Genomic DNA, 24,484 nt, shown 5'->3' on the forward strand with positions numbered 1-24,484 from the left:
AGTCAGGGTACTCTCGAGTTGATGGGTTTGGCCTCTTCAAGGATGCTGGAGGACAGTCTGAAGGCATTTCTGCGGTGTTCCTGAGAGTCTCCTGCCAGGAGTTCTACTTAGAGCAGTTACTTAGGGAGTCTGGTGTCAGGTATACAATGACATGCCCCATCCAGCTGAATTTGTTGTGAGTGATTAGGGCCTCAATGCTCCATTCTTCAATACCCTGCTACCCCAGTCTGGAGCTAAGTTCAAAAAGCCATTCAACAACTGAAAAACAACAAAGCCACTGACTGAGGCAGATGGTATTCCTGCTGAAATTCTGAAACAAAGCAGAGATATACACTCCTGACACAGTTGCACAACCTCAAATCCCTCATCTGGGAAAAAGGGTGCATGCCTGGGATCTCAGGACTGCTGTGATCACACCCAAATTCAAGAAGGGAGTCAGTCCAATTGTGATAACTACAGAGGAGTCTTCCTGCTTTCTGGCACTGGGGTAATCATTACGATGATCCTTCTCAAGTGCGCCTCCTCCCACTGGCCGAGGAGATTTTTCCAGGGTCACAATGTGGCTGTCACCATCAAAAGTACCACCTTCACTACACAGCAAGTTCAAGAGAAGTACACGAACAGCACCAATTGCCATAATGACCTTTCTTGACCTAATAAAAGCTTTCAACTGACAATTGTAAAGGCTAATGAGGTATTCTTCTCAAAATTGCCGAACTTCAAATTTTGTCACCAAAGCGGGAGGAAGGATCTCATTGATTTTTTTTTTTTAATTCCCTTCAGCCCGGTGGTGCAGTTGATGGTTAGGGTGTGGAATCCGCTGCGGAGACACTAAGTCGGAGGGGATGTCGGTGTTGACACCACTGTGCAGGAATCACAGGTTTAAGCCGGGGGATATGGATAGAATGTAGGGGAAGGAAGGGAGGCAAAACTGGTGACGATGAGGGACTTGTATTTGTAAGGGAAGTTTGCAGGTCTGGATGAGTTGCAGGAGGTTTGATTTGCAGAGAGGAAGTGAGTTTAGGTACTTGCAGGCAAGGGACTTTGCAAGGAGTGGAGGACGTTTCCCAAGTTGCCGGGGTATACACTATTGGAGCAGGGAGGGTAGTATTGGGGACATATCTGGGTGGTTGGGGGAATCGAGGGGTGCGCACACAAGGTGAAGATCAAGAGCACCAAAAAGAAGCCAAATAGAAAATGCTGGAAAATCTCAGCAGGTCTTGCAGCATCTGTAGGGAGAGAAAAGAGCTAACATTGAATCCAGATGACCCTTTGTCAAAGCTAAAGACAGAGAAAGTGGAAAATATTTATGAAAGATGAGTCATAGCCACAGATACTATGGCAGATTGTTTACTTAAAGATAGAATGAATAACGATGGTTTTGCTGGGAGTTGTTTATCAAGTTCCTACCAATTATTTCTAGAGCTTCAAGCGGATATATTTGAGAAAGTCATATTAACACAAGCAATATATGGCCACTGGAGGAATTCAAACTTAAAAGAAAATTTGAAAGCCACACCCAACAAAGTATTTGCAGGTTGGTTTCTTATACCAGAAAATGGAAAATCGGGAGATTCAGTAGAAAGAGTAGAGGTGCTCTTCCAAGGAGTCAAATTGTAGATTTCCTATTGGTGAAAGCAGTGATGTATTCCATGTCACTTACTATTCAAAAACCGTTCTTTGCACTAAAAATGAAGATTTCTAATAATGCTGTCAGATGAATTTTAAAAATCAATCAGCATGGACTCTACAGGCTAAGATGCAACAGTCTGCTTGCTCCTTTAGGTTCCTTCGACACCTCTTCCAAACCCATGACCTCTCCCACCTAGAAGGACAAGGGTAGCAGATGCATGAGCACACTACCATCTGCATGGGCACACCATCATCTGAAAGTTCCTCTCCAACCCACAAACCATGCTGACTTAGAACTATAATCACCATTCCTTCATTGTCGCTGGCCCAAAATCATGGAACTCCTTTCCTAACAGCACTGTGGGTGTTCCTACAACACGGACTACAAGATGAATTATGGTTGGGCATAAATACTGGCCTAGCCAGCGACACCTGCATCCCATGAATGATTTAAACATTTTTTTTTAAAAATTTTTTATAAAGTCCTCCAGAGTTTCTACACAGTCGAGCTCCAATGGCCATGCCAGTATACAAGCTTAAGGAACAACTCAAATGTTATGAAACACAAATCCTAAACAGGGATTTTGTAGTGGAACAGGATTGAAGAAAGCAGCTTCCTAATTGCCAATGAAATACACTTTTAACAGGCAGAGTTCAAGGAAATTAAGTATTTATTCATCGAATAATGTTGAGCCCATCAGATATAAACCAGAGTTCAAATCAGACTTCCATATTCAACCACTATAAACAAGTCATAGACCAGATTTTTAAGAAAAAATTATATTTATATTCCCAGGCCTGTTTACATATGAACAGCTTGATGTAGCTTTTTCCGGAGTGTGAGGTTTTTGATTCTGTTAAAAACTAGTGGAAATAAAACCTAAAAATCCTGAATTTAATGAAGTACGATTGTAATAAAAATACAAACTTGACTGCAAATGTTTTACAGGTCTCTTCTAGTACTACAACATAAGCATCAATGTTAATCCTGGGCACATAATCTTAGGCCTTGCATATACAAGGACTTAGGTACAGTGGTCAGTAGTGCTGCTTCATGGCGCCGAGGACCCGGGTTTGATCCTGGCCCCGGGTCACTGCCCTTATGGAGTTTGCATATTCTCCCAGTGTGTGTGTGGATCTCACCCCCACAATCCAAAGATGTGCAGGCTAGGTGGATTGGCCACGCTAAAATGCCCTTCATTGAACAAAAAGGAATTGGGTCCTCTAAAATTTTTTTTTATAAATACAAGGACTTGGGTTTTGTTTCATGAGTTGAAACTCTTACGAAACAGTCATAATTTGCTGTATAGAAATGTTTGGAGAAAATATTAATTAATATGAATTGGTTTGCCAAGCTTACTATGGAAGAATTTTTTTGCCACTGTGTATTTCCCCCTTAAAGGACACTTACTAAGTAGTGAGCCTAGTGCTCACAGAAGCTTTCAAAGTTTAATTTGTACTAAACAGAAACATACCTTCCCAAAACATCCTTACAATTAGGACAAGTACATGCTACTCGCCGGAGTCGTTTTCCTGGTTGATATTGCTGATCATTACCATCCTCATCCAGGTGCACTGACACTTGCGCTAAATCACTGGAACCAAGGACAGTCGCAGCTCCCACATTAGTAACTGTAGACGGTAGTGATGCTAGCTGCCAGGATTTAGAGTCATCCTCCTCCTCTTTTATCTGTACACCTGGAATAAGTAAGGGCATGAGGCAACTTAGTTGCTAACAGTGTATATATGGTACATAATTAACAAAACTTAAGTATTAAATGCTAAAGATTAGGCGATCACAAGAGATTGAAACAGGGAAGTATTTTGTGCAGATACTGCCCATCTAATACAAAAAAAATTACTGAATTACAAAAACGATCCTTTTCTAAACATATATGAATTATGGTAAAATATTCTTCTAGCTTGGCAATTTGCTTTAAACATTTATAAATTAAATCAGAATCCACACCATCGCCATCTATCTCAGGGGTCAGGTGGCACTGCATGCAGCCTTATTGGTTTAAGAAGAACACAAACAAAGAGCTGCTAGGATGAACACATCCAACAGTAATTGCCAGCTGAGCAAGAAAGAGGGTGAGAATGAACAAAAAGTTTCAACAGGATCTTTGGCAACATGGAAATAGGAAACATGGGAATATTTGCTCCTCCCAAACAAAGTGATGGAGAAGCTGCAGATTATAACTGAATGAAGGACTGAAAGCAAAAAGGAGATTCACAACCTACAATTTGACATAACCTACAATTCAAGATAAAACTTATATAGATTCACTTTCAAAAAAGGAAGTTGGCAGTGAATAGAGTATCCAAACCAAACTAAAATGAACAAACAAAATACATAATTATTTTCTAATTCAATTTGCCATGGATGCCACACCCAAAGGACTTTGACAGCAATGATAGATAAGTCAGACACTAAGTATGATGGAGGTAAGCTGGGTGAAGGAGAGCATATCTATTAATGAGCCTCCCACTAACACCAAATAATAAGAAGTCTTACAACACCAGGTTAAAGTCCAAAATGTTTGTTTCAAACACTAGCTTTCGGTGCACTGCTCCTTCCTCAGGTGAATGTACATTATGAATAGCATTCACCCGAGGAAGGAGCAGTGCTCCGAAAGCTAGTGTTTGAAACAAACATGTTGGACTTTAACCTGGTGTTGTAATACTTCTTACTGTGCCCACCCCAGTCCAACGCCAGCATCTCCACATCATGGCTACCAAATAATAAGGAAACCTTGATTTAAAATGTTATAAGAAATGACTCAAAACTATAAAAAATGATCAAATAGGACTTCCGGTGACGGCGGGCGGGAGGCAGCCGCGCGTTGGAGGGCTCCCAATCGGGAACGGCATTGTCGGGGGTTAACGCCCAGTCCTAGGGCCAGCGAAGGCAGTAAAAGTCGGAGACAGCACAGAGTAGAAGAATGTCGAAGACCAGCAAAAAAACGGCCGTGAAAAAAGCGGCCGAAAGTCCGTTGGGGAGTGGAAAGGTCACCGCGGGGTCAGTAAAGAAAATGGAAGCTGGAGCACCAGGGGAGGCCGCAGTGCTTACGGCTGAAGGAATAACTAAGGTGATGGCTGCAGAATTCGAAAAGCAGTTTGCGAAATGCATGGAGACGGTGAGGAAGGAGATGAGGGAGGTTTTGAATGCGCTGGTGAAGGAGGCGATTTCCCCGGTGATGATGGCGAGCGCAGTGGCGGAGGTGCAAGAGCAAGGGGAGGCGCTGAAGGAAGTGGAGGAGACGTTATTGCAGCACGGTGATCAACTTGCCTCGATAGGGAAGGAGATGCGGAAGGTGATGGACATTAAGAAGGATCTGCGAGGAAAAATGGAAGACCTGGAAAACAGGGGCTGTTTAGCACAGGGCTAAATCGCTGGCTTTGAAAGCAGACCCAGGCAGGCCAGCAGCACGGTTCAATTCCCGTAAAAGCCTCCCCGAACAGGCGCCGGAATGTGGCGACTAGGGGCGTTTCACAGTAACTTCATTGAAGCCTACTTGTGACAATAAGCGATTTTCATTTCATTTCATGGTTCAGGCGACAGAATTGGAGGATTGTGGGGCTGCCTGAAGGAGTTGAAGGACTGAAGCCGACTGAGTATTTTGCCGCGATGCTGGCAAAACTATTGGGGGAGGGGGAGGATCCCTCCCGATATGAACTGGATCGGGCTCATCGGTCGTGGAGGCCTGTACCAAAGGCGAGTGAGCCGCCAAGGGCAGTGACTCTGTGCTTCCGTAGGTACAGTGTGAAGGAGAAGGTCCTGAGCTGGGCCAAGCAGAAGCGGGTGGTGCAGTGGGCTGGAGCTGGTATAAGTGTATACCAGGACTTTACGGTGGAGCTGGCGAGGAGGCAGGCCGCCTTCAACCGGGTGAAGAGGGCACTGTACATTAGCACGGTGCAGTGCGGCATTGTATATCCAGCGGAGCGGAGGGTGACTTACAAGCTCAGGGACTTTTATTTTGGAACGGCGGAAGCAGCGGAGGAGTTTGTGAAGGCAGAAGGACTGTGGCAGAACTGACAGATTGAGAAATGGCCATGTGCCGACTGTATTTTCTTCTTTTTTGTTTCACTGCGCGCGGGTGTAGGGGCTAAAGGAGCCAATGTTGTATATATTTGGACAAGGGAAGTGATGGGATTTTCACTCAAAATGAGGGCCCTTTGGGGTGTAGGTGGATATGCAGGGTTTGTGTGCTAAAAGGGGATCTCTGGGCTTTCCTCGGGCCGGGCAAGGGGGAAAGGGACCCGGGCAGGGCCTCCACGCTGGCCGGTTTAGGCCGGCCAGTGAACGGGAGTGAGGTGGGGGGAGGGGCTGCGGCCATCGGAGCCTGGCAGAACAGGGTCCGAGTGGTCTAGCCGGGGTGGAAAGTTGGGGGGAAGGAACCAAGGTTTGGAGGAGGAGTTTTACAAGAGGCAGTGGACGGGAGGAGCTGGAGACTTGGGGGGTGGGGTGTACAACTCTTGGGCATCATGTACGGTACTCTTTCAGAGACTGGATGGCGTTGAGTGTAAGGGGGGGGACTCTATAGGTAAATGGTGACCATGGGCGGTCCCAGACTCCTTTTTATTTTTTGTTTCCACCGTGGGAGGGTTTGGTTTATTGGATGCATATATTGACAGGTGGGCCGTTGTTTGGGGTGGTGGGAGGATGGGATCATTGGTATTGTTAAGGGGATTGATTTTGTATATGTTACCATTTACTGTTTGTGGGTGGGGTGTAAATTTTTGAAGGAAAATGTGAAAATGTAGAATAAATTTTTTTATTTTTAAATGATCAAATAACCTATCAGAAAATCTAGACCAGATTTTTTTAAATGGGGATTAATAATAAATCAGCAATGGGTTCACCTCAACAGAAAACAACAACCCAGGGCTGGAAGCAACTAATGAAGTGACAATCTCTGGAAATTAAACAGAAAAAAAGCTCCAAAGTGTCACAAAATTTAATTTACAACCCTTGCCCCATAAGGTAAAGTAATAATAAATTGATTTTTAAAAACCTACACAGCTTCATTACCCTCAAGCAGAGATGGTTCCTAACACTCCATTCCCAATCAGCAAATAAGGACACCACAAACAAAACCTGGAACAATCATTAAAAAGAGCCAGTCCCCTCTCCAAAACAGAGCAGCAACACACCACTGCTTAGACATGGCTTCCAGATTCTGAGCGAGCAGAGATAGCAGACAAGCCTCTTGAGCAGACATCAATTTATAAAACAGATAATGAATAACTCCCACACATGCCACCCAACTCGATTATGGTCATTTGATTGGTACACAATGATTAAACATTGCATCCAACATGCCCATAAGCAGTTTTTAAACTGACCTCACTTATGAGACATTAAGATCAACCGTCACAGAACAGAAAGAGTGGCCCAAATGATCAAAGACTGCTGAAACACCACTCACTCAACAATCGCCTACTAACCCAGCCCAATGTTCTTGGTTGCTCCTATCCCTTCCATCCCCCATATCTGTGATCCCCAAAGTTGAGACAACAGAACAAAACCGGTTTGACTTGGAGTAGATTTGGTCTGGACTCCCTATGTGCAATGGCACAAGAGGTCACTGAAAATAGTGATTAAACTTGGGTGCAATCTGGGATGAAAAAACTGAAGCAACACCCTCCCCAAGGATTAAACTTGGTGAAAGAGTCAACTTCAAGAGATCAAAAAGAACTTCAAGTGATCAAATGTAAAGGAGTATTCAAGAACCTGTGGAAAAATGTAATACATTTAATAACAAATGACTGCATACTATATGAATTTATTCAACACACTTGGTGTGAACAAAATGTAACTCCAGATTAATATGACAATAAATGGGGAAATAAACTGCAAATCTTTTAGACGGTAAACGCACCAAAAATACAATTCCCTGTAATAACTGATCAGTATTGGTAGCATGTTGGCTCAGTGGTTAGCACTGCTGCCTCACAGCACTGAGGCCCCATGTTCGATCCTGGCTTTGGGTCACTGTCAGTGTGAAGTTTGCATTCTCTCAGTGTTTGCATGGGTTTCGCCCCTGCAACTAAAAGATGCACAGGGTAGGTGGGATGGCCATGCTAAATTTCCCCTTAATTGGAAAAAATTAATTAGATACTCTAAATTAATTTTTTAAAAATAACTGATCAGTATTGCTTTTTTTCACCAATTCCTTTTATCGCATCTTGCAGTCAATTGATAATATTTCTGCGCTTTAAATCTACAGTAAGGGAATAGACAATTTGGACTACAGTAACAATTGAATCCAAGGGGGGCATTGATTCAGGTACTGCACGTTCAGAAGGTGAAGTACAACCTAGATATTAATTTAGCGGAATTTAATAATTTGTAAAGACTTATTCAATTAAGAACAGACTTTAAAATCAACATTTTATGACGACAATTGCATTATTACCATTCCTCGTCTCCCATACAGTCCAGTTTGGAGGCCTGTTCTATATTCAAAATTCCTGCACTTAAGGGTACTGGGAAATAATTCAGTTACTTTAAAAAATGCAACCTGGTACACTAGATTAGGGTACAGGGGTAGAAGTGGTTATGGTCCTAGAACCTATGGTCCTTTGACAAGGTGCCACACAAAAGGTTGCTGCATAAGATAAAGATGCATGGAATTAGGGGTAAAGTAGTAGCATGGATAGAGGATTGGTTAATTAATAGAAAGCAAAGATTGGGGATTCATGGGTGTTTCCCTGGTTGGCAATCAGTAGCTAGTGCTGTCCCTCAGGGATCAATGTTGGGCCCACAATTGTTCACAATTTACATAGATGATTTGGAGTTGGGGACCAAGGGCAATGTGTCCAAGTTTGCAGACGACACTAAGATGAGTGGTAAAGCAAAAAGTGCAGAGGATACCGGAAGTCTGCAGAGGGATTTGGATAGGCTAAGTGAATGGACTAGGGTCTGGCAGATGTAATACAATGTTGACAAATGTGAGGTTATCCATTTTGGTAGGAATAACAGCAAAAGGGATTATTATTTAAATGATAAAATATTAAAACACGCTGCTGTGCAGAGAGACCTGGGTGAGCTAGTGCATGAGTCGCAAAAAGTTGGTTTACAGGTGCAACAGGTGATTAAGAAGGCAAATGGAATTTTGTCCTTCATTGCTAGAGGGATGGAGTTTAAGACTAGGGAGGTTATGCTGCAATTGTATAAGGTGTTAAGTGAGGCCACACCTGCAGTATTGTGTTCAGTTTTGGTCTCCTTACTTGAGAAAGGACGTACTGGCACTGGAAGGTGTGCAGAGGAGATTCACTAGGTTAATCCCAGAGCTGAAGGAGTTGGATTACGAGGAGAGGTTGAGTAGACTGGGACTGTACTCGTTGGAATTTAGAAGGATATTGGGGGGGGGGGGGGGATCTTATAGAAACATATAAAATTATGTAGGGAATAGATAGGATAGATGCGGGCAGGTTGTTTCCACTGGCGGATGAAAGCAGAACTAGGGGGCATAGCCTCAAAATAAGGGGAAGTAGATTTAGGACTGAGTTTAGGAGGAACTTCTTCACCCAAAGGGTTGTGAATCTATGGAATTCCTTGCCCAGTGAAGCAGTAGAGGCTCCTTCATTAAATGTTTTTAAGATAAAGATAGATCGTTTTTTTTGAAGAATGAAGGGATTAAGGGTTATGGTGTTCGGGCCGGAAAGTGGAGCTGAGTCCACAAAAGATCAGCCATGATCTCATTAAATGGCAGAGCAAGCTCGAGGGGCCAGATGGCCTACTCCTGCTTATGTTCCGACAGCAATCCAGAGGTCTTTATTTCAAATCTCACCATTGCAAATTGTAAGACTGAATTCTGAATATTGACTTCAGCAAGTCTGGTCATGTGCAGGATGGGAGCAGAAAAGAAAACTGCTGAGCTTGCATCAGGAACTTTGAAGGGTACCAAATTCCTGTGCCTCTTAGTCCATAAAGGATGATGTGTGTACTCAGATTTACAGAAGGCATTTGACAAGATGCCACATCAAAAGGGGACTACACAAAGAAACACCTCATTGTGTCGGGGGTAATATATTAGCATGGAAAGAGGATTGGTTAGCTAACAGGAACGGGGTCAGCATAAATGAGCCATTTTCATGTTGACAAGATGTAACAAGTGGAGTGCCACCAGGGATCAGTGCTCGGGCAGGGATCTCAACTATATGCAATCTATATTAATGACTTGGATAACGGGATCAAGTGTATGGCTGCTAGGCTGTAAATTTGCTGATAACACAAAAATAGTTAGGAAAATAAGTTGTGAAAAGAACATAAGGAATCTGGATGGTTAAGGGAGGAGGCATAAAGTTAACAGATGGAGTACGTGGAAAAATGTGAAAGTATCTACTTTGGCAGGAAGAACGAAGCAGCATATTATTTAAGTGCAGAGACATTGCAGAACTCTGCGATGCAGAGGGATCGTAATTATTGAAAAAATTAGTATTCAGATACAGCAAGTGATTAGGAAGGCAAATGGAATATCGTTGTCTATTGCAAAGGGAATGGAATATGAAAGTAGGGATGGGATGTTTTGCAACAGTTGTACAGGATATTGGTTAGACCACATCTAGAGCGCAGTTTGTCTCCTTATTTAAAGAAAGGACATAAAATTAGAAAGAGTTCCGAGGAGGTTCATTTGACCGGTTCCTGGAATGTTGAAAGGTTGGGCTGTATCCATTAAAGTTTAGAAGAATGACGTGCAATCTTCTTGAAAGATACAAGATCCTGTGGGAACCTGACAGGGTGGACACTGCAACTACAACTAGGGGACAGTGTTTAAAAATAAGAGGTCTCCCATTTAAAACTGAGGTGAGAATACTGCATCTATGTTACTCTCTTACTCAGAATAATGGAGGCAGGGTCATTGAATATTTGTATGGCTGAATTTAGATAGATTCTTGATTGACAAGGGAGCCAAAGCGAGTAGGGCAGTGGCTCCCAAACTGTGGAGTTTTACAAAATGCTTTTGAGTGTTCTAAGGGAAAATTCTGTACTGGCGAATTGGTGATTTTATTCACTTAGTATGAAGGAATTAGCAGACATTGCAGACAGTTAATTTGATGTATAAATAATTAATTAAGCATAATTACAAAAACACAGAAACGCAAACCTAATAAAAGCAACAGCAGCACATTGGGCGGCACTGCGGCTTCACAGCGCCAGGGAGCCGGGTTTAATTCCAGCCTTGGGTAACTGCCTGTGTGGAGTTTGCACTTTCTCCCCGTGTTTACGTGTGTTTCCTCCCGGTGCTCCGGTTTCCTCCCAGTCCAAAGATGTGCAGGTTAGGTGTATTGGCCATGCTAAATTGCCCTTGGGTTAGGTGGGGTTGCAGGGTTACGGGTTTTACGGGTTACGGGTTAGGCTTAAGTACGGTGCTCTTTCCAAGAGCCGGTGCAGACTAGATGGGCCGAATGGCCGTCTTCTGCACTGTGAATTCTATGATTCTATGGATCCGGAGTCACGTGGGCCAGATTTCCTTCCCTGAGGGACATTAGTGAACCAGATGGGTTTTTACGACAATTGGCAATGATTTCATGGTCATCGTTAGACTTTTAATTCCAGATTTATTTTTACTCACTTCAAATTTCACCATCTGCCATGGTGGGATTCGAACCCAGGACCCCAGAGCATTACCCTGGGTGGGTCTCTGAATTACTAGTTCAGTGACAATACCACTACACCACTGCCTCCCGTAGATTGCTCTTTACATTCTGGCAAGTATACCTTGGTCACTTGCCCTTATTCTCTTGTGTTCTATTCTGAGCCAGACTTGGGAGTGGAAGAACCCTTACAACAGAATATTATGTTCGAGTTGCACCAACCATGTTCCTAGGTGAGCACAGTACAAAACAATCACAAGATAATACTATTCATGTCTCACTGATGATGTGTTACAAGATTTTTTTTAAAAAATTTTACGTTTGGACAATTAAGGGGCAGTTTAGCGTGGCCAATCTACCTACCCTGTATGTCTTTGGGTTGGGAGGATGAGACCCACGCAATGTGCAAACTCCACACAGACAGTGACCCGGGGCCAGGATTGAACCTGAGCCCTCAGTGTCGTGAAGCAGCAGTGCTAACCACTGCACATTGCCACCCATGATGCCTCAAGATGACCGAGAAATTGAAGACTGTCATGTTTTTCCAGGAGAGGTAATTGAGCTTGGAGTTAGGAGTTAATGCTTTTTTGGGGCAAAATAAAGGGCACTATAATTTCAAATGTTCCACAGTGGGCAAGCGTTAACAACACAACCAGCATAAAAATTCAGGAAGTAGAAATAGTATTTGTCGGACAGTCATGTCTGACAAATCTGTTCGAATTCTTTGAGGAGGTAATAAGGAAGTTAGACCAAGGAGAACATGATCTCTTTAGATTTCCAGAAGGCCTTTGACAAGGTGCTGTATAGGAGGCTATTAAATAAGTTAAGAGCCCAGGCGTTAAGGGCAAGGTACTGGCATGGATAGAGGATTGGCTGACTGGCAGAAGGCAGAGAGTGGGAATAAAGGGTGTTTTCAGGATGGCAGCCGATAACTACTGGTGTGCCTCAGGAGTTGGTGTTGGGACCACAATTTTTCACAATATACATTAACGATCTGGAAGGAACTGAAGGCACTGTTGCTAAATTTGCAAATGATACAAAGAAATGCAGAGGGACAGAAAGCATTTAGGAATCAGGGAGGCTACAGAAGCACTTGGACAGGCTAGGAGAATGGGCAAAGTGCCAGGTGGAACACAACGTGGTAAAATGTGAGGTTATGCACTTTGGCAGGAATAACAGAACACAGTAAGAAGTCTTACAACACCAGGTGAAAGTCCAACAGGTTTGTTTCAAACACTAGCTTTCGGAGCACTGCTCCGAACGCCAGCATCTCCACATCAGGAATAATAGAGGCATAGACTATTTTCTAAATGGGAAAAGGCTTAGGAAATCAGAAGCACAAAGGGACTTAGGAGTCCTAGTTCAAGGTTCTTTTATGGTTAACGTGCAGGTGCAGTCGGCAGTTAGGAAGGGAAATGTAATGTTAGCATTCAAGCCGAGAGGGCTAGAATACAAGAGGAGGGACACACTTCTGAGACTGTACAAAACCCAAAGGGAGGATGTGCTGGCCTTGGAAAGGGTTCAAAGGAGGTCCAGAAGAATGAACCCCGGAATGAAGAGCTTGTCATATGAAAAGCGGTTGAGGACTCCTTGTCTGTAGTCGTTGAAGTTTAGAAGGATGAGGGGGGGATCTTATTGAAACTTACAGGATACTGCGAGGCCTGGATAGTGTACGTGGAGAGGATGTTTCCACTAGTGGGAAAAATTAGAACCAGAGGGCACAGCCTCAAACCAAAGAAATGATCCTCTAAAACAAAGAGGAATTTCTTCAGCCAGAGGGTGGTGAATCTGTGGAACTCTTTGCCGCAGAAGGCTGTGGAGGCCAAATCACTGAGTGTCTTTAAGATAGAGATAGATAGCTTCTTGATTAATAAGGGGATCAGGGTTATGGGAAGAAGGCAGGAGAATGGGGATGAGAAAAAAGTATGAGCCATGATTGAATGGCAGGGCAGACTCGATGGACTGAATGGCGTAATTCTGCTCCTATGTCTTATGGTCTTATTTCTCACTAATAGAAATTCTGGTACCTGTATCAGAAGAAACTGGAGGATAGATCAAGGCCTCGTGGTTATCAAACTACCTTAAATGAGATGACCAATGCTGTTCTCTGGGCCACAATGCCTCACAGTTTAACAAAGTCATTTTATTTAAGGAATGCTGAACTGCAAGTGCAAGTTTAGAATGGTGTACAAGCTTCAAAACCAGAAAATTGTCAAAGCAAATAGCATGTGAAGCTTCAACGTTTGCCCTCTTATGTTGTAGATGCACTGTTTATTATTTAGTGATGAACAATCAGGATTAGAGGTCAATCAATATTATTTTACCTCACCTCAAAGGTCAAGGGAAAGTGGTTATGTAGAAGAATTGGAGATCAAAAACAAAACAACATACCATCTGATATTCAAACTGACACATTGAGGCTACAACTATAACTGGTAACAAGCCTCCAGAAAACCACCTCAAAACAAATGCAAAAGCAAAATATCATGGATGCTGGAAATCTGAAATAAACACAGAAAATGCTGGAAAGACTGTCTGTGCGGAGTCTGCACATCCTCCGGATCTTACATTTAAATAGTATCTTTAATTTTTAAAGGTCCCAATGTCCTCTACAGATAGGTATACAGGAAAAAAAGTCAAAGAAAAGGAATAAGATGTGGTGATCGAATATTTTGTATAAAGCATGGACTTTGACAATTTGAGGGAAGTAGAGAGACTTGGGGAGGGAAGTGCAGAGAATAAAACTAATGGTGGGATCAAAAAGGGAGTGCACAAAATGCAACAAGTGTGCGTGGGTTTCCTCCGGGTGCTCCGGTTTCCTCCCACATTCCAAAGATGTGCAGGTTAGGTGGATTGGCCATGATAAATTGCCGTTAGTGTCCAAATTTGCCCTTAGTGTTGGGTGGGGTTATGGGGATAGGGTGGAGGTGTTGACCTTGGGTATGGTGCTCTTTCCAAGAGCTGGTGCAGACTCGATGGGCCGAATGGCCTCCTTCTGCACTGTAAATTCTATGATAATCATAGTGCATTCACAATGTCTGAACCTTCACACTAACTGGAATAATGGTGATTAACTCAACAGGTTTTTACCTGTTTACGCCAGATGGTTTAATTGCGCAGCCAAAATTTATAGTCACTCTTGTCAAAACCTTATCCAAGGAACATGGTGACAGTCAATCCTCATTTCTATCGTACTTTGAACATCCAACCATGTATGCTGTGAATGCTAGGGTACGATTACAATTTCTATCCTGCAATTGTAACACGCAGTCAACTGAGCCTGGGCTTGATTAACCCTATGAAAGCAAAGCATTGTACATTAAGTGCTGCTTTCCTTCTGGTAACCCATAACTAGAATGGTAGGACAGATGTAACAATGAGAGATTAACAGAAATAATAGAGCAAAGAGATTTCCAGAACAGGACATTTATCGAACACTCAATCTTACATTTAAATAGTATCTTTAATTTTTAAAGGTCCCAATGTCCTCTACAGATAGGTATACAGGAAAAAAAGTCAAAGAAAAAGGAATAAGATGTGGTGATCGAAAATTTTGTATAAAGCATGGACTTTGACAATTTGAGGGAAGTAGAGGGACTTGGGGAGGGAAGTGCAGAGAATAAAACTAATGATGGGATCAAAAAGGGAGAGCACAAAATGGGAGTGCACAAAATGCAACACTTGAGAATGCTAAATTGTTCAGAGAGCCAGGAAAGAGAGAAGAAAATGAAAGCAGTAAATGTGGAGAATATTACTTCACAGATAAGATGAGGCAAATTATAAGAGTTTAAACTTAAGCTGGGGGGGAGGGGGGGAAAAGAGAGAGAGAGAGAGAGAGAGAGAGAGAAGAGAAGAAGAGATAGATGGTTCATACAATTCAAAGTATAGGACAGGGGTTTTAAATCAGGACAGCATACATTCAGAATAAAGAATGAAATCAGCAGGGATGAGTGAGTGCACAAAGACAGTGCCAGGGACCCGGGTTCAATTCTGGCCTTGGGTGGCTGTGTGGAGTTTGCACTTTGTCCCAGTGTCTGTGGGTTTCCTCTGGGTCCTCCGGTTTCCTCCCACAGTCCAAAGATGTGCAGGTTAGGTGCAGTTATGGGGATAGGGCAGGGGAGTGGGCCTAGCGAGGGTACTCGCTCAGAAGATCGGTGCAGACTCGATAGGCCGAATGACCTCCTGCACTGTAGGTCTGAAAAGGTGACAAGAAATCATGAATCATGTACACATCATTGTGCAAACAGCAGTCATTTCATCATGAGGGACCAGTAAATTACAGCATTGTAGTCAAATACAAATGTTTGAGAAACTTCAAATAGGTGGAATTATTAGAAACACAGTTTTCCCCTTATTTACCTTCAATTACTGTCAAACCTGTGGATCAATGCATTTGTACAAAGTCACCCGAGTTCAGTATTTCAGTATTAAATGCAGTTATCATATGCACTTGACTGCAAGATCAAGTCCATTCTAACAAAACATTGCCTCGCCAGATTTTGTACATGCAAACCCAAGCACTACAGAAGGATGTGGTGGAGGTTGGGGGAAAAAAAAGGGTAGAATTCTAAAAGGCAGAAATCTCTCATCCCTGCATCAGGAAGACTGAGTTGTCGACTCCAGTGGTCTCAAAAGCACATATATGGGGTTTCAGCAGTGAAGGAGCTAAAATAATAACGAGGTCTATATTGCTGTGTCGTTGACAGTAAAATGTGATCAGAAGGATATGGGATTTTGCATAAGTTTATAATTTCCTCTTTCCATCAGTACTCTGCTAATAATAAAACGGTTAGCTTTTTAAAAAAAAATAGTTTTAATCTTGCTGCAGCTCTGCATCCACAAAGCTATGTATTAAACCTAGGTATTGGTCCTTCTACATTCTTCAGCATGTTTCCAATTTAACATACTTCTACAACACATTTTCATCACAAATATCCATTACCTCATAATTCAATCCTTAGTTTACCAAAGCTATACTTTTATGACAGTAAATTTCAAGAATGTCCCCCCTATATGCATGTCCAGAACATTTATAAAACGGAAAAGTAGATCCAACACTGATCCATGGGATTTCCAACCTTTCTCCAGAAGAACACAAGAAGTAGGAGCAGTAAGCCATTCGATCCCTCAAGTTTGCTTCACCATTTGATAAGATCATGATGAATCTCAATTGTGATCTCAACCTGGACTCCCTTGCTAATCAAAAAGTTGGGCCCGGCCGCGGACACACTCAAGAGCCCAGCCTCCACTGCTCTCTGGAGAAAAAACTAATGATCCTCAGGTTAGAAAAAAAATTCTCCTGATCTCTAGTTCCCCCTTGCTCTAGATTTCCCCACAACAGAAAACATCTTCACACCCTGTTGAGTCCGGTCAGAATCTTACATTTCATTAAGATCACCTCACATTCTTCTAAACTCCAATGAATCTGCCCAACCTGTTCGATCTTCTCATAAGACAACATATGCGTTCCAGGAATGAACTAAGGGAACCTTCTCTGAATTGGGTCTAATGTAATTTATCCTTTAAGTGAGGAGATCAAAATGGTACTCAGTACTTGAGGTATAGTCGCTCTAACACTATGGAGAACTGTACCATCCAATTCAAAACGTGCTCAATTCTGCTTCCTGTGTTAACCATCTTTTCTATTCATACCACTATATTTACTCCAATAACATGAATCCTGATCTCATATGTATGAAATGATTGAGCAGCAAATGATGATGATGAAGGAGGCTAGGGGAGATTCTTGGGAGATAGTGAAGGGAAAGAAAAAGACGGCACTATTGGAGATGCTTTGGCTATATCTGGAGAGATAGAAATATGTAAATACAGTGTCAGAGAAGCATTGATAACAGCCAACATATTCAACCAAATTGAATGCACACAATGTTGATTGCCTGTTTCTGCTTTGGAATTTGGGGACATATGAAAAATAAATTTTGGGACAAAATCATACTCTTTGGGATCCAATATGCTGTCCAAGGAATCTACTTGAAATTCCCTGTTTTCATCCATAGCAATGGTTTTGAAATATCACCAAGGAAAAATTGTACCCAAAGTCAACCTAGGCCACAGCTGAGAAGCCGGGAGCTATGATGTCGCAGTTTGGATGCCTAACCAATGAACAAAATCACTAACTTTGGAACTACATATGCCATGGAACTTGATGCTGGCCAGCTATCCTCAACTTGGCCCCCATTAACAAGTCATCCGAAGGCGGCATGGTAGCTGTGGTTAGCCTTGTTGCCTCACGGCGCCAAAGATCTTGGTTCAATCCCGGCCTCGGATCACTGTCTGTGTGAAGTTTGCATATTCTCCCAGTGCCTGCGTGGGTCTCATGCCCACAAGCCACTCTAAATTGCCCCTTAATCGGAAAAAAAAATCAAACCCAAGAAGAATTCATTACAACTATTAAGACAGCCAAGATATTAACATCCAATATTTAATGCAGAAGCATAATCAACTTTGCCTTCTTAGGATCCTCTTATATCTGGAGTCTCAATCATCGACAGTTATAGCTTTGATTACTTTCTTCTTGATGCTCACTTGTCACTCTTACCAGTAGTTCTTCCCCCTCCCACACAGTCTCAGTTTTTTTTTTTAAATTACCCTGACAGCATGGACTGTTTATTCAATATGTGAAAGTAGCATCAACTGAACAATGTGCAGTTTTTAAATCATTTAATTCCCCAGACATTTCAAACCTGATTCAGTCCACTTGACGCTGGTCACACCAGAATTATGTTTTGCCCTATAAAGCAACATTAAAATAACGTTTCCAGCAACATCTGAAATTTAATTACAAAAATACTGGTTGTAACAGAGCACCTAACTGTTCTCAAACTGGACAAAATTTCTATACAACTACTATTGATAATGTTTCTCTACTTCCGGTAGCGACCATGGAATGAGCAGTCACGCATCTGGTGGCTCCCGCTCGTGGCGTTTTTTTGGGGCCTTTTCCCCGGCTATGATGTGAGGCAGAATACAGGTGAAGGAGAGCGAGGGGAAAAGATATACCCTCTGGTGTATGGAACCGAGGGCCAGAAGCGGTCGAAAGAGAGGGAATTAGTTGTTTGGAGCTGGTGCGGCGCTTGCGACGCACGTGGAGATGGCGGAGGGGCAGGGAGCGACCCTGCCAGCTCAGTGGTCGCCAGAGCAGCTGGTTAGCTTCTTGAATGAGAGGTTCATCCAGCAACGGAACGAGAGTCTGGAGGACCTGACACTGGCAGCGGATTCAATCAAGGCGGTGGTCGACCGCGTTGAGACGAGGCTGGCAGCCCAGAACAAAGAAAAGTACAGCGCAGGAACAGGCCCTTCAAGCCTGTGCCGACCATGCTGCCCGTCTAAACTAAAATCTTCCACACTTCCGGGTATGTATCCCTCTATTCCCATCCTAGTCATGTATTTGTCAAGATGCCCCTTAAACATCACTATCGTCCCTACTTCCACCACTTCCTCCGGCAGTGAGTTCCAGGCACCCACTACCCTCGGTGTAAAGAAACTTGCCTCGTACATCTACTCTAAACCTTGCCCCTCTCACCTTAAACCTATGCCCCTTAGTAATTGACCCCTCTGCCCCGGGAAAAAGCCTCTGACTATCCACTCTGTCTATGCCCCTCAATTTTGTAGACCTCTATCAGGTCGCCCTTCAACCTCCAGTGAGGTCGTTCCAGTGAGAACAAACCGAGTTTATTCAACCTCTCCTCATAGCTAATGCCTTCCATACCAGGCAACATCCTGGTAAATCTCTTCTGCACCCTCTCTAAAGCCTCCACATCCTTCTGGTAGTGTGGCGACCAGAATTGAACACTATACTCCAAGTGTGGCCTAACTTAAGGTTCTATACAGCTGCAACATGACTTGCCAATTTTTATACTCAATGCCCCGGCCAATGAAGGCAAGCACGCCGTATGCCTTCTCCACCTGTGTTGCCCCTTTCAATGACCTGTGGACCTGTACACCTAGATCTGACTGTCAATACTCGTGGGTTCTACCATTCACTGCATATTCCCCTACCTGCATTAGACCTTCCAAAATGCATTACCTCACATTTGTCCGGATTAAACTCCATCTGCCATCTCTCCACCTAAGTCTCCATAAGACCATAAGACATAGGAGCGGAAGGAAGGCCATTCGGCCCATCGAGTCCACTCCACCATTCAATCATGGCTGATTTCAACTCCATTTACCCGCTCTCCCTCCATAGCCCTTAATTCCTCGACAAATCAAGAATTTATCAACTTCTGTCTTAAAGACACTCAACGTCCCGGCCTCCACCGCCCTCTGTGGCAATGAATTCCACAGACCCACCACTCTCTGGCTGAAGAAATTTCTCCTCATCTCTGTTCTAAAGTGACTCCCTTTTATTCTAAGGCTGTGCCCCCGGGTCCTAGTCTACCCTGCTAATGGAAACAACTTCCCTACGTCCACCCTATCTAAGCCATTCATTATCTTGTAAGTTTCTATTAGATCTCCCCTCAACCTCCTAAACTCCAATGAATATAATCCCAGGATCCTCAGACGTTCATCGTATGTTAGGCCTACCATTCCTGCGATCATCCGTGTGAATCTCCGCTGGACCCGCTCCAGTGCCAGTATGTCCTTCCTGAGGTGAGGGGCCCCAAATTGCTCACAGTATTCTAAATGGGGCCTAACTAATGCTTTATAAAGCTTCAGAAGTGCATCCCTGCTTTTATATTCCAAGCCTCTGGAGATAAATGACAACATTGAATTTGCTTTCTTAATTACGGACTCAACCTGCAAGTTTACCTTTAGAGAATCCTGGACTAGGACTCCCAAGTCCCTTTGCACTTCAGCATTATGAATTTTGTCACCGTTTAGAAAATAGTCCATGCCTCTATTCTTTATTCCAAAGTGCAAGACCTCGCACTTGCCCACGTTGAATTTCATCAGCCATTTCTTGGACCACTCTCCTAAACGATCTAAATCTTTCTGCAGCCTCCCCACCTCCTCCATACTACCTGCCCCTCCACCTATCTTTGTATCATTGGCAAACTTAGCCAGAATGCCCCCAGTCCCGTCATCTACATCGTTACTATATAAAGAGAACAGCTGTGGCCCCAACACTGAACCCTGCGGGACACCACTCGTCACCGGTTGCCATTCCGAAAAAGAACCATTTATCCCAACTCTCTGCCTTCTGCCTGACAGCCAATCGTCAATCCATGTTAGTACCTTGCCTCGAATACCATGGGCCCTTATTTTACTCAGCAGTCTCCCGTGAGGCACCTTATCAAAGGCCTTTTGGAAGTCAAGATAGATAACATCCATTGGCTCTCCTTGGTCTAACCTATTTGTTATCTCTTCAAAGAACTCTAACAGGTTTGTCAGGCACGACCTCCCCTTACTAAATCCATGCTGACTTGTCCTAATCCGACCCTGCACTTCCAAGAATTTAGAAATCTCATCCTTAACGATGGATTCTAGAATCTTGCCAACAACCGAGGTTAGGCTAATTGGCCTATAATTTTCCATCTTTTTCCTTGTTCCCTTCTTGAACAGGGGGGTTACAACAGCGATTTTCCAATCCTCTGGGACCTTCCCTGACTCCAGTGACTTTTGAAAGATCATAACTAACGCCTCCACTATTTCTTCAGCTATCTCCTTTAGAACTCTAGGATGTAGCCCATCTGGGCCTGGAGATTTATCAATTTTTAGACCTCTTTAGTTTCTCTAGCACTTCCTCCAGACAATCTAAATCCTGCTGTATCTTCTGACAATCCTCATCGCAATCTGCAATTCCACCAACCTTTGTGTCGTCTGCAAACTTACTAATCAGACCAGTTACATTTTCCTCCAAATCATTCATATATACTACGAACAGCAAACGTCCCAGCCCTGATCCCTGCGGAACACCAGAAAAGCACCCTTTCATTGCTACTCTCTGCCATCTATGACCTAGCCAGTTCTGTATCCAGGATCAGGCGATCCAGAAGATGGAGGTGGCGATGGGGGAGCGTAAGGAGCAGTTTGTCTCGATGGCAGCGGAGATGGGGCTGATGCACGATCAGCAGGAGCGGCTCCAGGTCAAGGACCTGGAGAACCGGTCACACAGGCAGAATACAAGGATCGTTGGCCTGCCGGAGGAGAGTGATGCTGGTGCGTATGTACAGAGGATGCTGGAGGAATTGCTGAGAAGGTACGTTTGCACAGCCGTTGGAGGTGGATTGAGCGCACAGGGCGCTAATGAGGAAGCCCCAGGAGAGAGCCGCTGAGGGCAATGGTGGTGCGGCTACACCGGTTCCTGGACAAAAGAGCAGATTATGAGGTGGGCCAGGCAGGTGAGGCGCTGAACCTGGGAGGGCAGTGAAATTCGAACATACCACGACCTGGGTGCAGAGTTGGCCAAGAGGAGGGCGAGCTTCAACAAGATCAAGGCAGTCCTCGACAAGAAGGGGGTGAAGTTCGGACTGTTGTACCCAGCACATCTGTGGGTGACCTACGAAGGCCAGGATCGCCGGAGGAGGCGGTAAAATTTGTCAGAGACAATGGATTGGCAGGAGAAGGTGGACCTTGAACGTTTTGTGGAGATGTTATTATGATGTTGCTGTTAATGTCCGGGGCCATTTCTTTCTTTTTCAGCTTCAAATTTTGTTTTTTGTTCTTTGCTGTGGACAGGGAGTTGGTCTCTTTGTTTGGGTTTGGGGAGGGGTTGTTTTTGGTTTGTTTGCACTAATGTTCGAGCGGGGAATGGGGGGGGGGGGGGGGGGGGGGGGGGATTCTAGGCACCATGGGCGGGGGCTACCAGGCTAGCTAGTTCACGGAAGCGCAATGGGGAATGAGGGGAAGGTCAGCGGGGGGGGGGTGGGGCCAGAGTGGGCACGCCTAGGGAGGTACGGGGCACAGGCCGGAGGCTGGCCCAAGAGGGGCTATGATTGATTGGTGGGGGGCAGGGTGCCCCCGACCAGGCTGGTCACGTGGAACGCGAGGATTAGATGGGCCGGTAAAGAGGGCCCGTGCATTCGCACGCTTAAAGCGATTAAAGGCGGATGTGGCTATGCTACAAGAGGGACACCTCAGGTGGGGGACCAGATTAGGTTGAGGGAGGAGTTGGGCAAGTGTTTCATTAAGGGTTGGATTCTAGGGGAGGGTGCTGATTTTGGTCAATAGGCGGGCAGCATTCGAGGTGGTAAGTATTGTGGGGGAAGTGCATTATGGCAAGTGGGAAACCGGAGGGGATGCCGATGGTGCTGATCAACATCTAGGCCCCGAATTGGGACGACGTGGAATTTATGAGACGGGTGTTGGGGAAGATTCCAGAACTAGACTCTCATCGGCTGACTATTGGGGACCGGTGGGGTGGGGGGGCCGGGCATTGAAAGCACCGGTGGTCATGGGGGAGTTCATTTCGATTTGTGTGCATAGGAAAAAGGCGGAGCAGGTGGAGATAGAAAGGCTAGTGTAAGGAATTCTGTAGGTAGCCCACAGATACACAGAGACCCCAGAGGAAGGGCTGCTAAAGGAACGTAGCGGCTGCAAATGGAGTTTGGATTGGGCCACGGGTAAGGCGGTAGGGCAGCTGTGAAGGGTGAGGGGGCGTTATAAGAGTACGGGGAAAAAGCGAGCAGGGTGTTAGCGCACCAATTGAGGAAGCAGGAGTCGGCAAGAGATATTGGGAAAGTGAAGGACACCGGAGGGAACATGGTCTTGGACCCAGCGGGGGTGAATGGGGTGTTTAGGGAGTTTTACAGTAAATTGTGTAAGTTGGAACCCCCAGCCGGCGGGGTGGAGTTCCCGAAGGTGGACGAGGAGCTGGTGGAGGGCTTGGGGGCCTCAATTGGGCTTGTAGAAGTAGTAGAGGGGTTGGAGGCGATGCAATTGTGTAAGGCCCCAGGACCAGACGTTCCACCAGGTGGAATTCTAAAAGACGTTTTCGGGGGTGTTGGGACCACTGTTGGCAAGGGCCTTCAATGAAGCAAAGGATCTGGGAGTGCTCTCCCCGACATTGTCACAGGAGTCGATCTCCCTCATTTTAAAATGGGATGAGGACCCAGAAAACTAGATCATATAGGCCGATTTCCCTGTTAAATGTGGATGCCAAATTGTTGGCGAAGATCCTGGCCACAAGGATCGAGGATTGCATCCCAGGGATAATTGGGGAGGACCAGACTCTGCACCCTCCCCTAGAATCCAACCCTTAATGAAACACTTGCCCAACTCCTCCCTCAACCTAATCTGGTCCCCCACCTGAGGTGTCCCTCTTGTAGCATGGCCACATTCGCCTTTAATCGCTGTTGTTGGCTACCAACATTAGGAGGTTGCTTAATGTAATCATGATGCCTCCAGAGGGGCGCAAGGTGGAGGTGGTGGTGGCCATGGACGCAGAGAAGGCCTTTGATCGGGTGGAGTGGGAAAATTTGTGGGAGGTCCTGGGGCGGTTTGGGTTTGGACATGGATTTGTGGACTCGGTCCGGTTGCTATACCAGGCGAGTGTGCGAACGAATCGGGTGAGATCGGACTACTTCAGGTTACACCAGGGGAAAGAAAGGGATGTCCACTTTCCCCACTGTTGTTTACCTTGGCTATAGAGTCGTTGACATTGGCATTGAGAGCGTCAAGGGTCTGGCAGAGGATAGTAAGGGGCGGGTGGGGGGAAAAAAAAAGAAGAGACAGGGTCTCGCTCTACGCGGACGATCTGCTGTTGTACACATCGGACCCACTAGGGGGAATTGAAGGGATTAGAGGAATTCGGCCGGTTTTCGGGATACAAATTGAACATGGGTAAGAAGAGGGAGGTCTTTGCGATCCAGGCGAAGGGGCAGAAGAGGAGATTGGGAGAGATGCCATTCAAGGTGGTGGGGAGCTTTCAGTATTTGAGTATCCAGGTGGCACGGGAGTGGGAGCAGCTGCAGGAACTGAATTTGGGGTGCATGGTAGAACAGATGAGAAGGGGCTTTCGGAGGTGGGGTGCGCTCCCGTTGTTATTAGCGGGGCGGATACAGACAGTTAATGACGGTCCTCCCGAGATTTTTGTTTGCTTTCCAGAGTCTCCCAATTTGTATTCCCAAGGCATTCTTCAAAAAGATGAATGCAGAGACCTCAGCATTTGATTGGGCAGGCAAAACCCCACAGGTGAAAAAAGTGCTGCTGGAGCGGGCATTGGGGGGGGGGGGGTTTGGCCCTCTCGAATTTCATCAATTATTACTGGGCGCCGAATATTGTGATGGTCAGGATATGGGGGAGGGGTTGTAATGGGAGCAGGTGGAGGTGGCCTCATGTATGG

The 24,484-nt window shown here is 44.8% G+C and overlaps 1 protein-coding gene across 2 annotated transcripts in view; it reads right to left on the reverse strand.

Moving 5' to 3' along the window:
* Positions 1-24,484, reverse strand: part of LOC140391609 (transcription factor Sp3-like) — a 68,094-nt gene that overhangs the window by 12,412 nt on the left and 31,198 nt on the right. For both annotated transcript variants that reach the window (XM_072476280.1, XM_072476271.1), the window contains one exon: positions 3,108-3,330. In XM_072476280.1, the coding sequence (XP_072332381.1) occupies positions 3,108-3,330 (223 nt within the window). The remainder of the gene's footprint in view (positions 1-3,107; positions 3,331-24,484) is intronic.

Source organism: Scyliorhinus torazame, chromosome 2 (genome assembly GCF_047496885.1).
Source record: "Scyliorhinus torazame isolate Kashiwa2021f chromosome 2, sScyTor2.1, whole genome shotgun sequence".
Classification (NCBI taxonomy): Eukaryota; Metazoa; Chordata; class Chondrichthyes; order Carcharhiniformes; family Scyliorhinidae; genus Scyliorhinus; species Scyliorhinus torazame.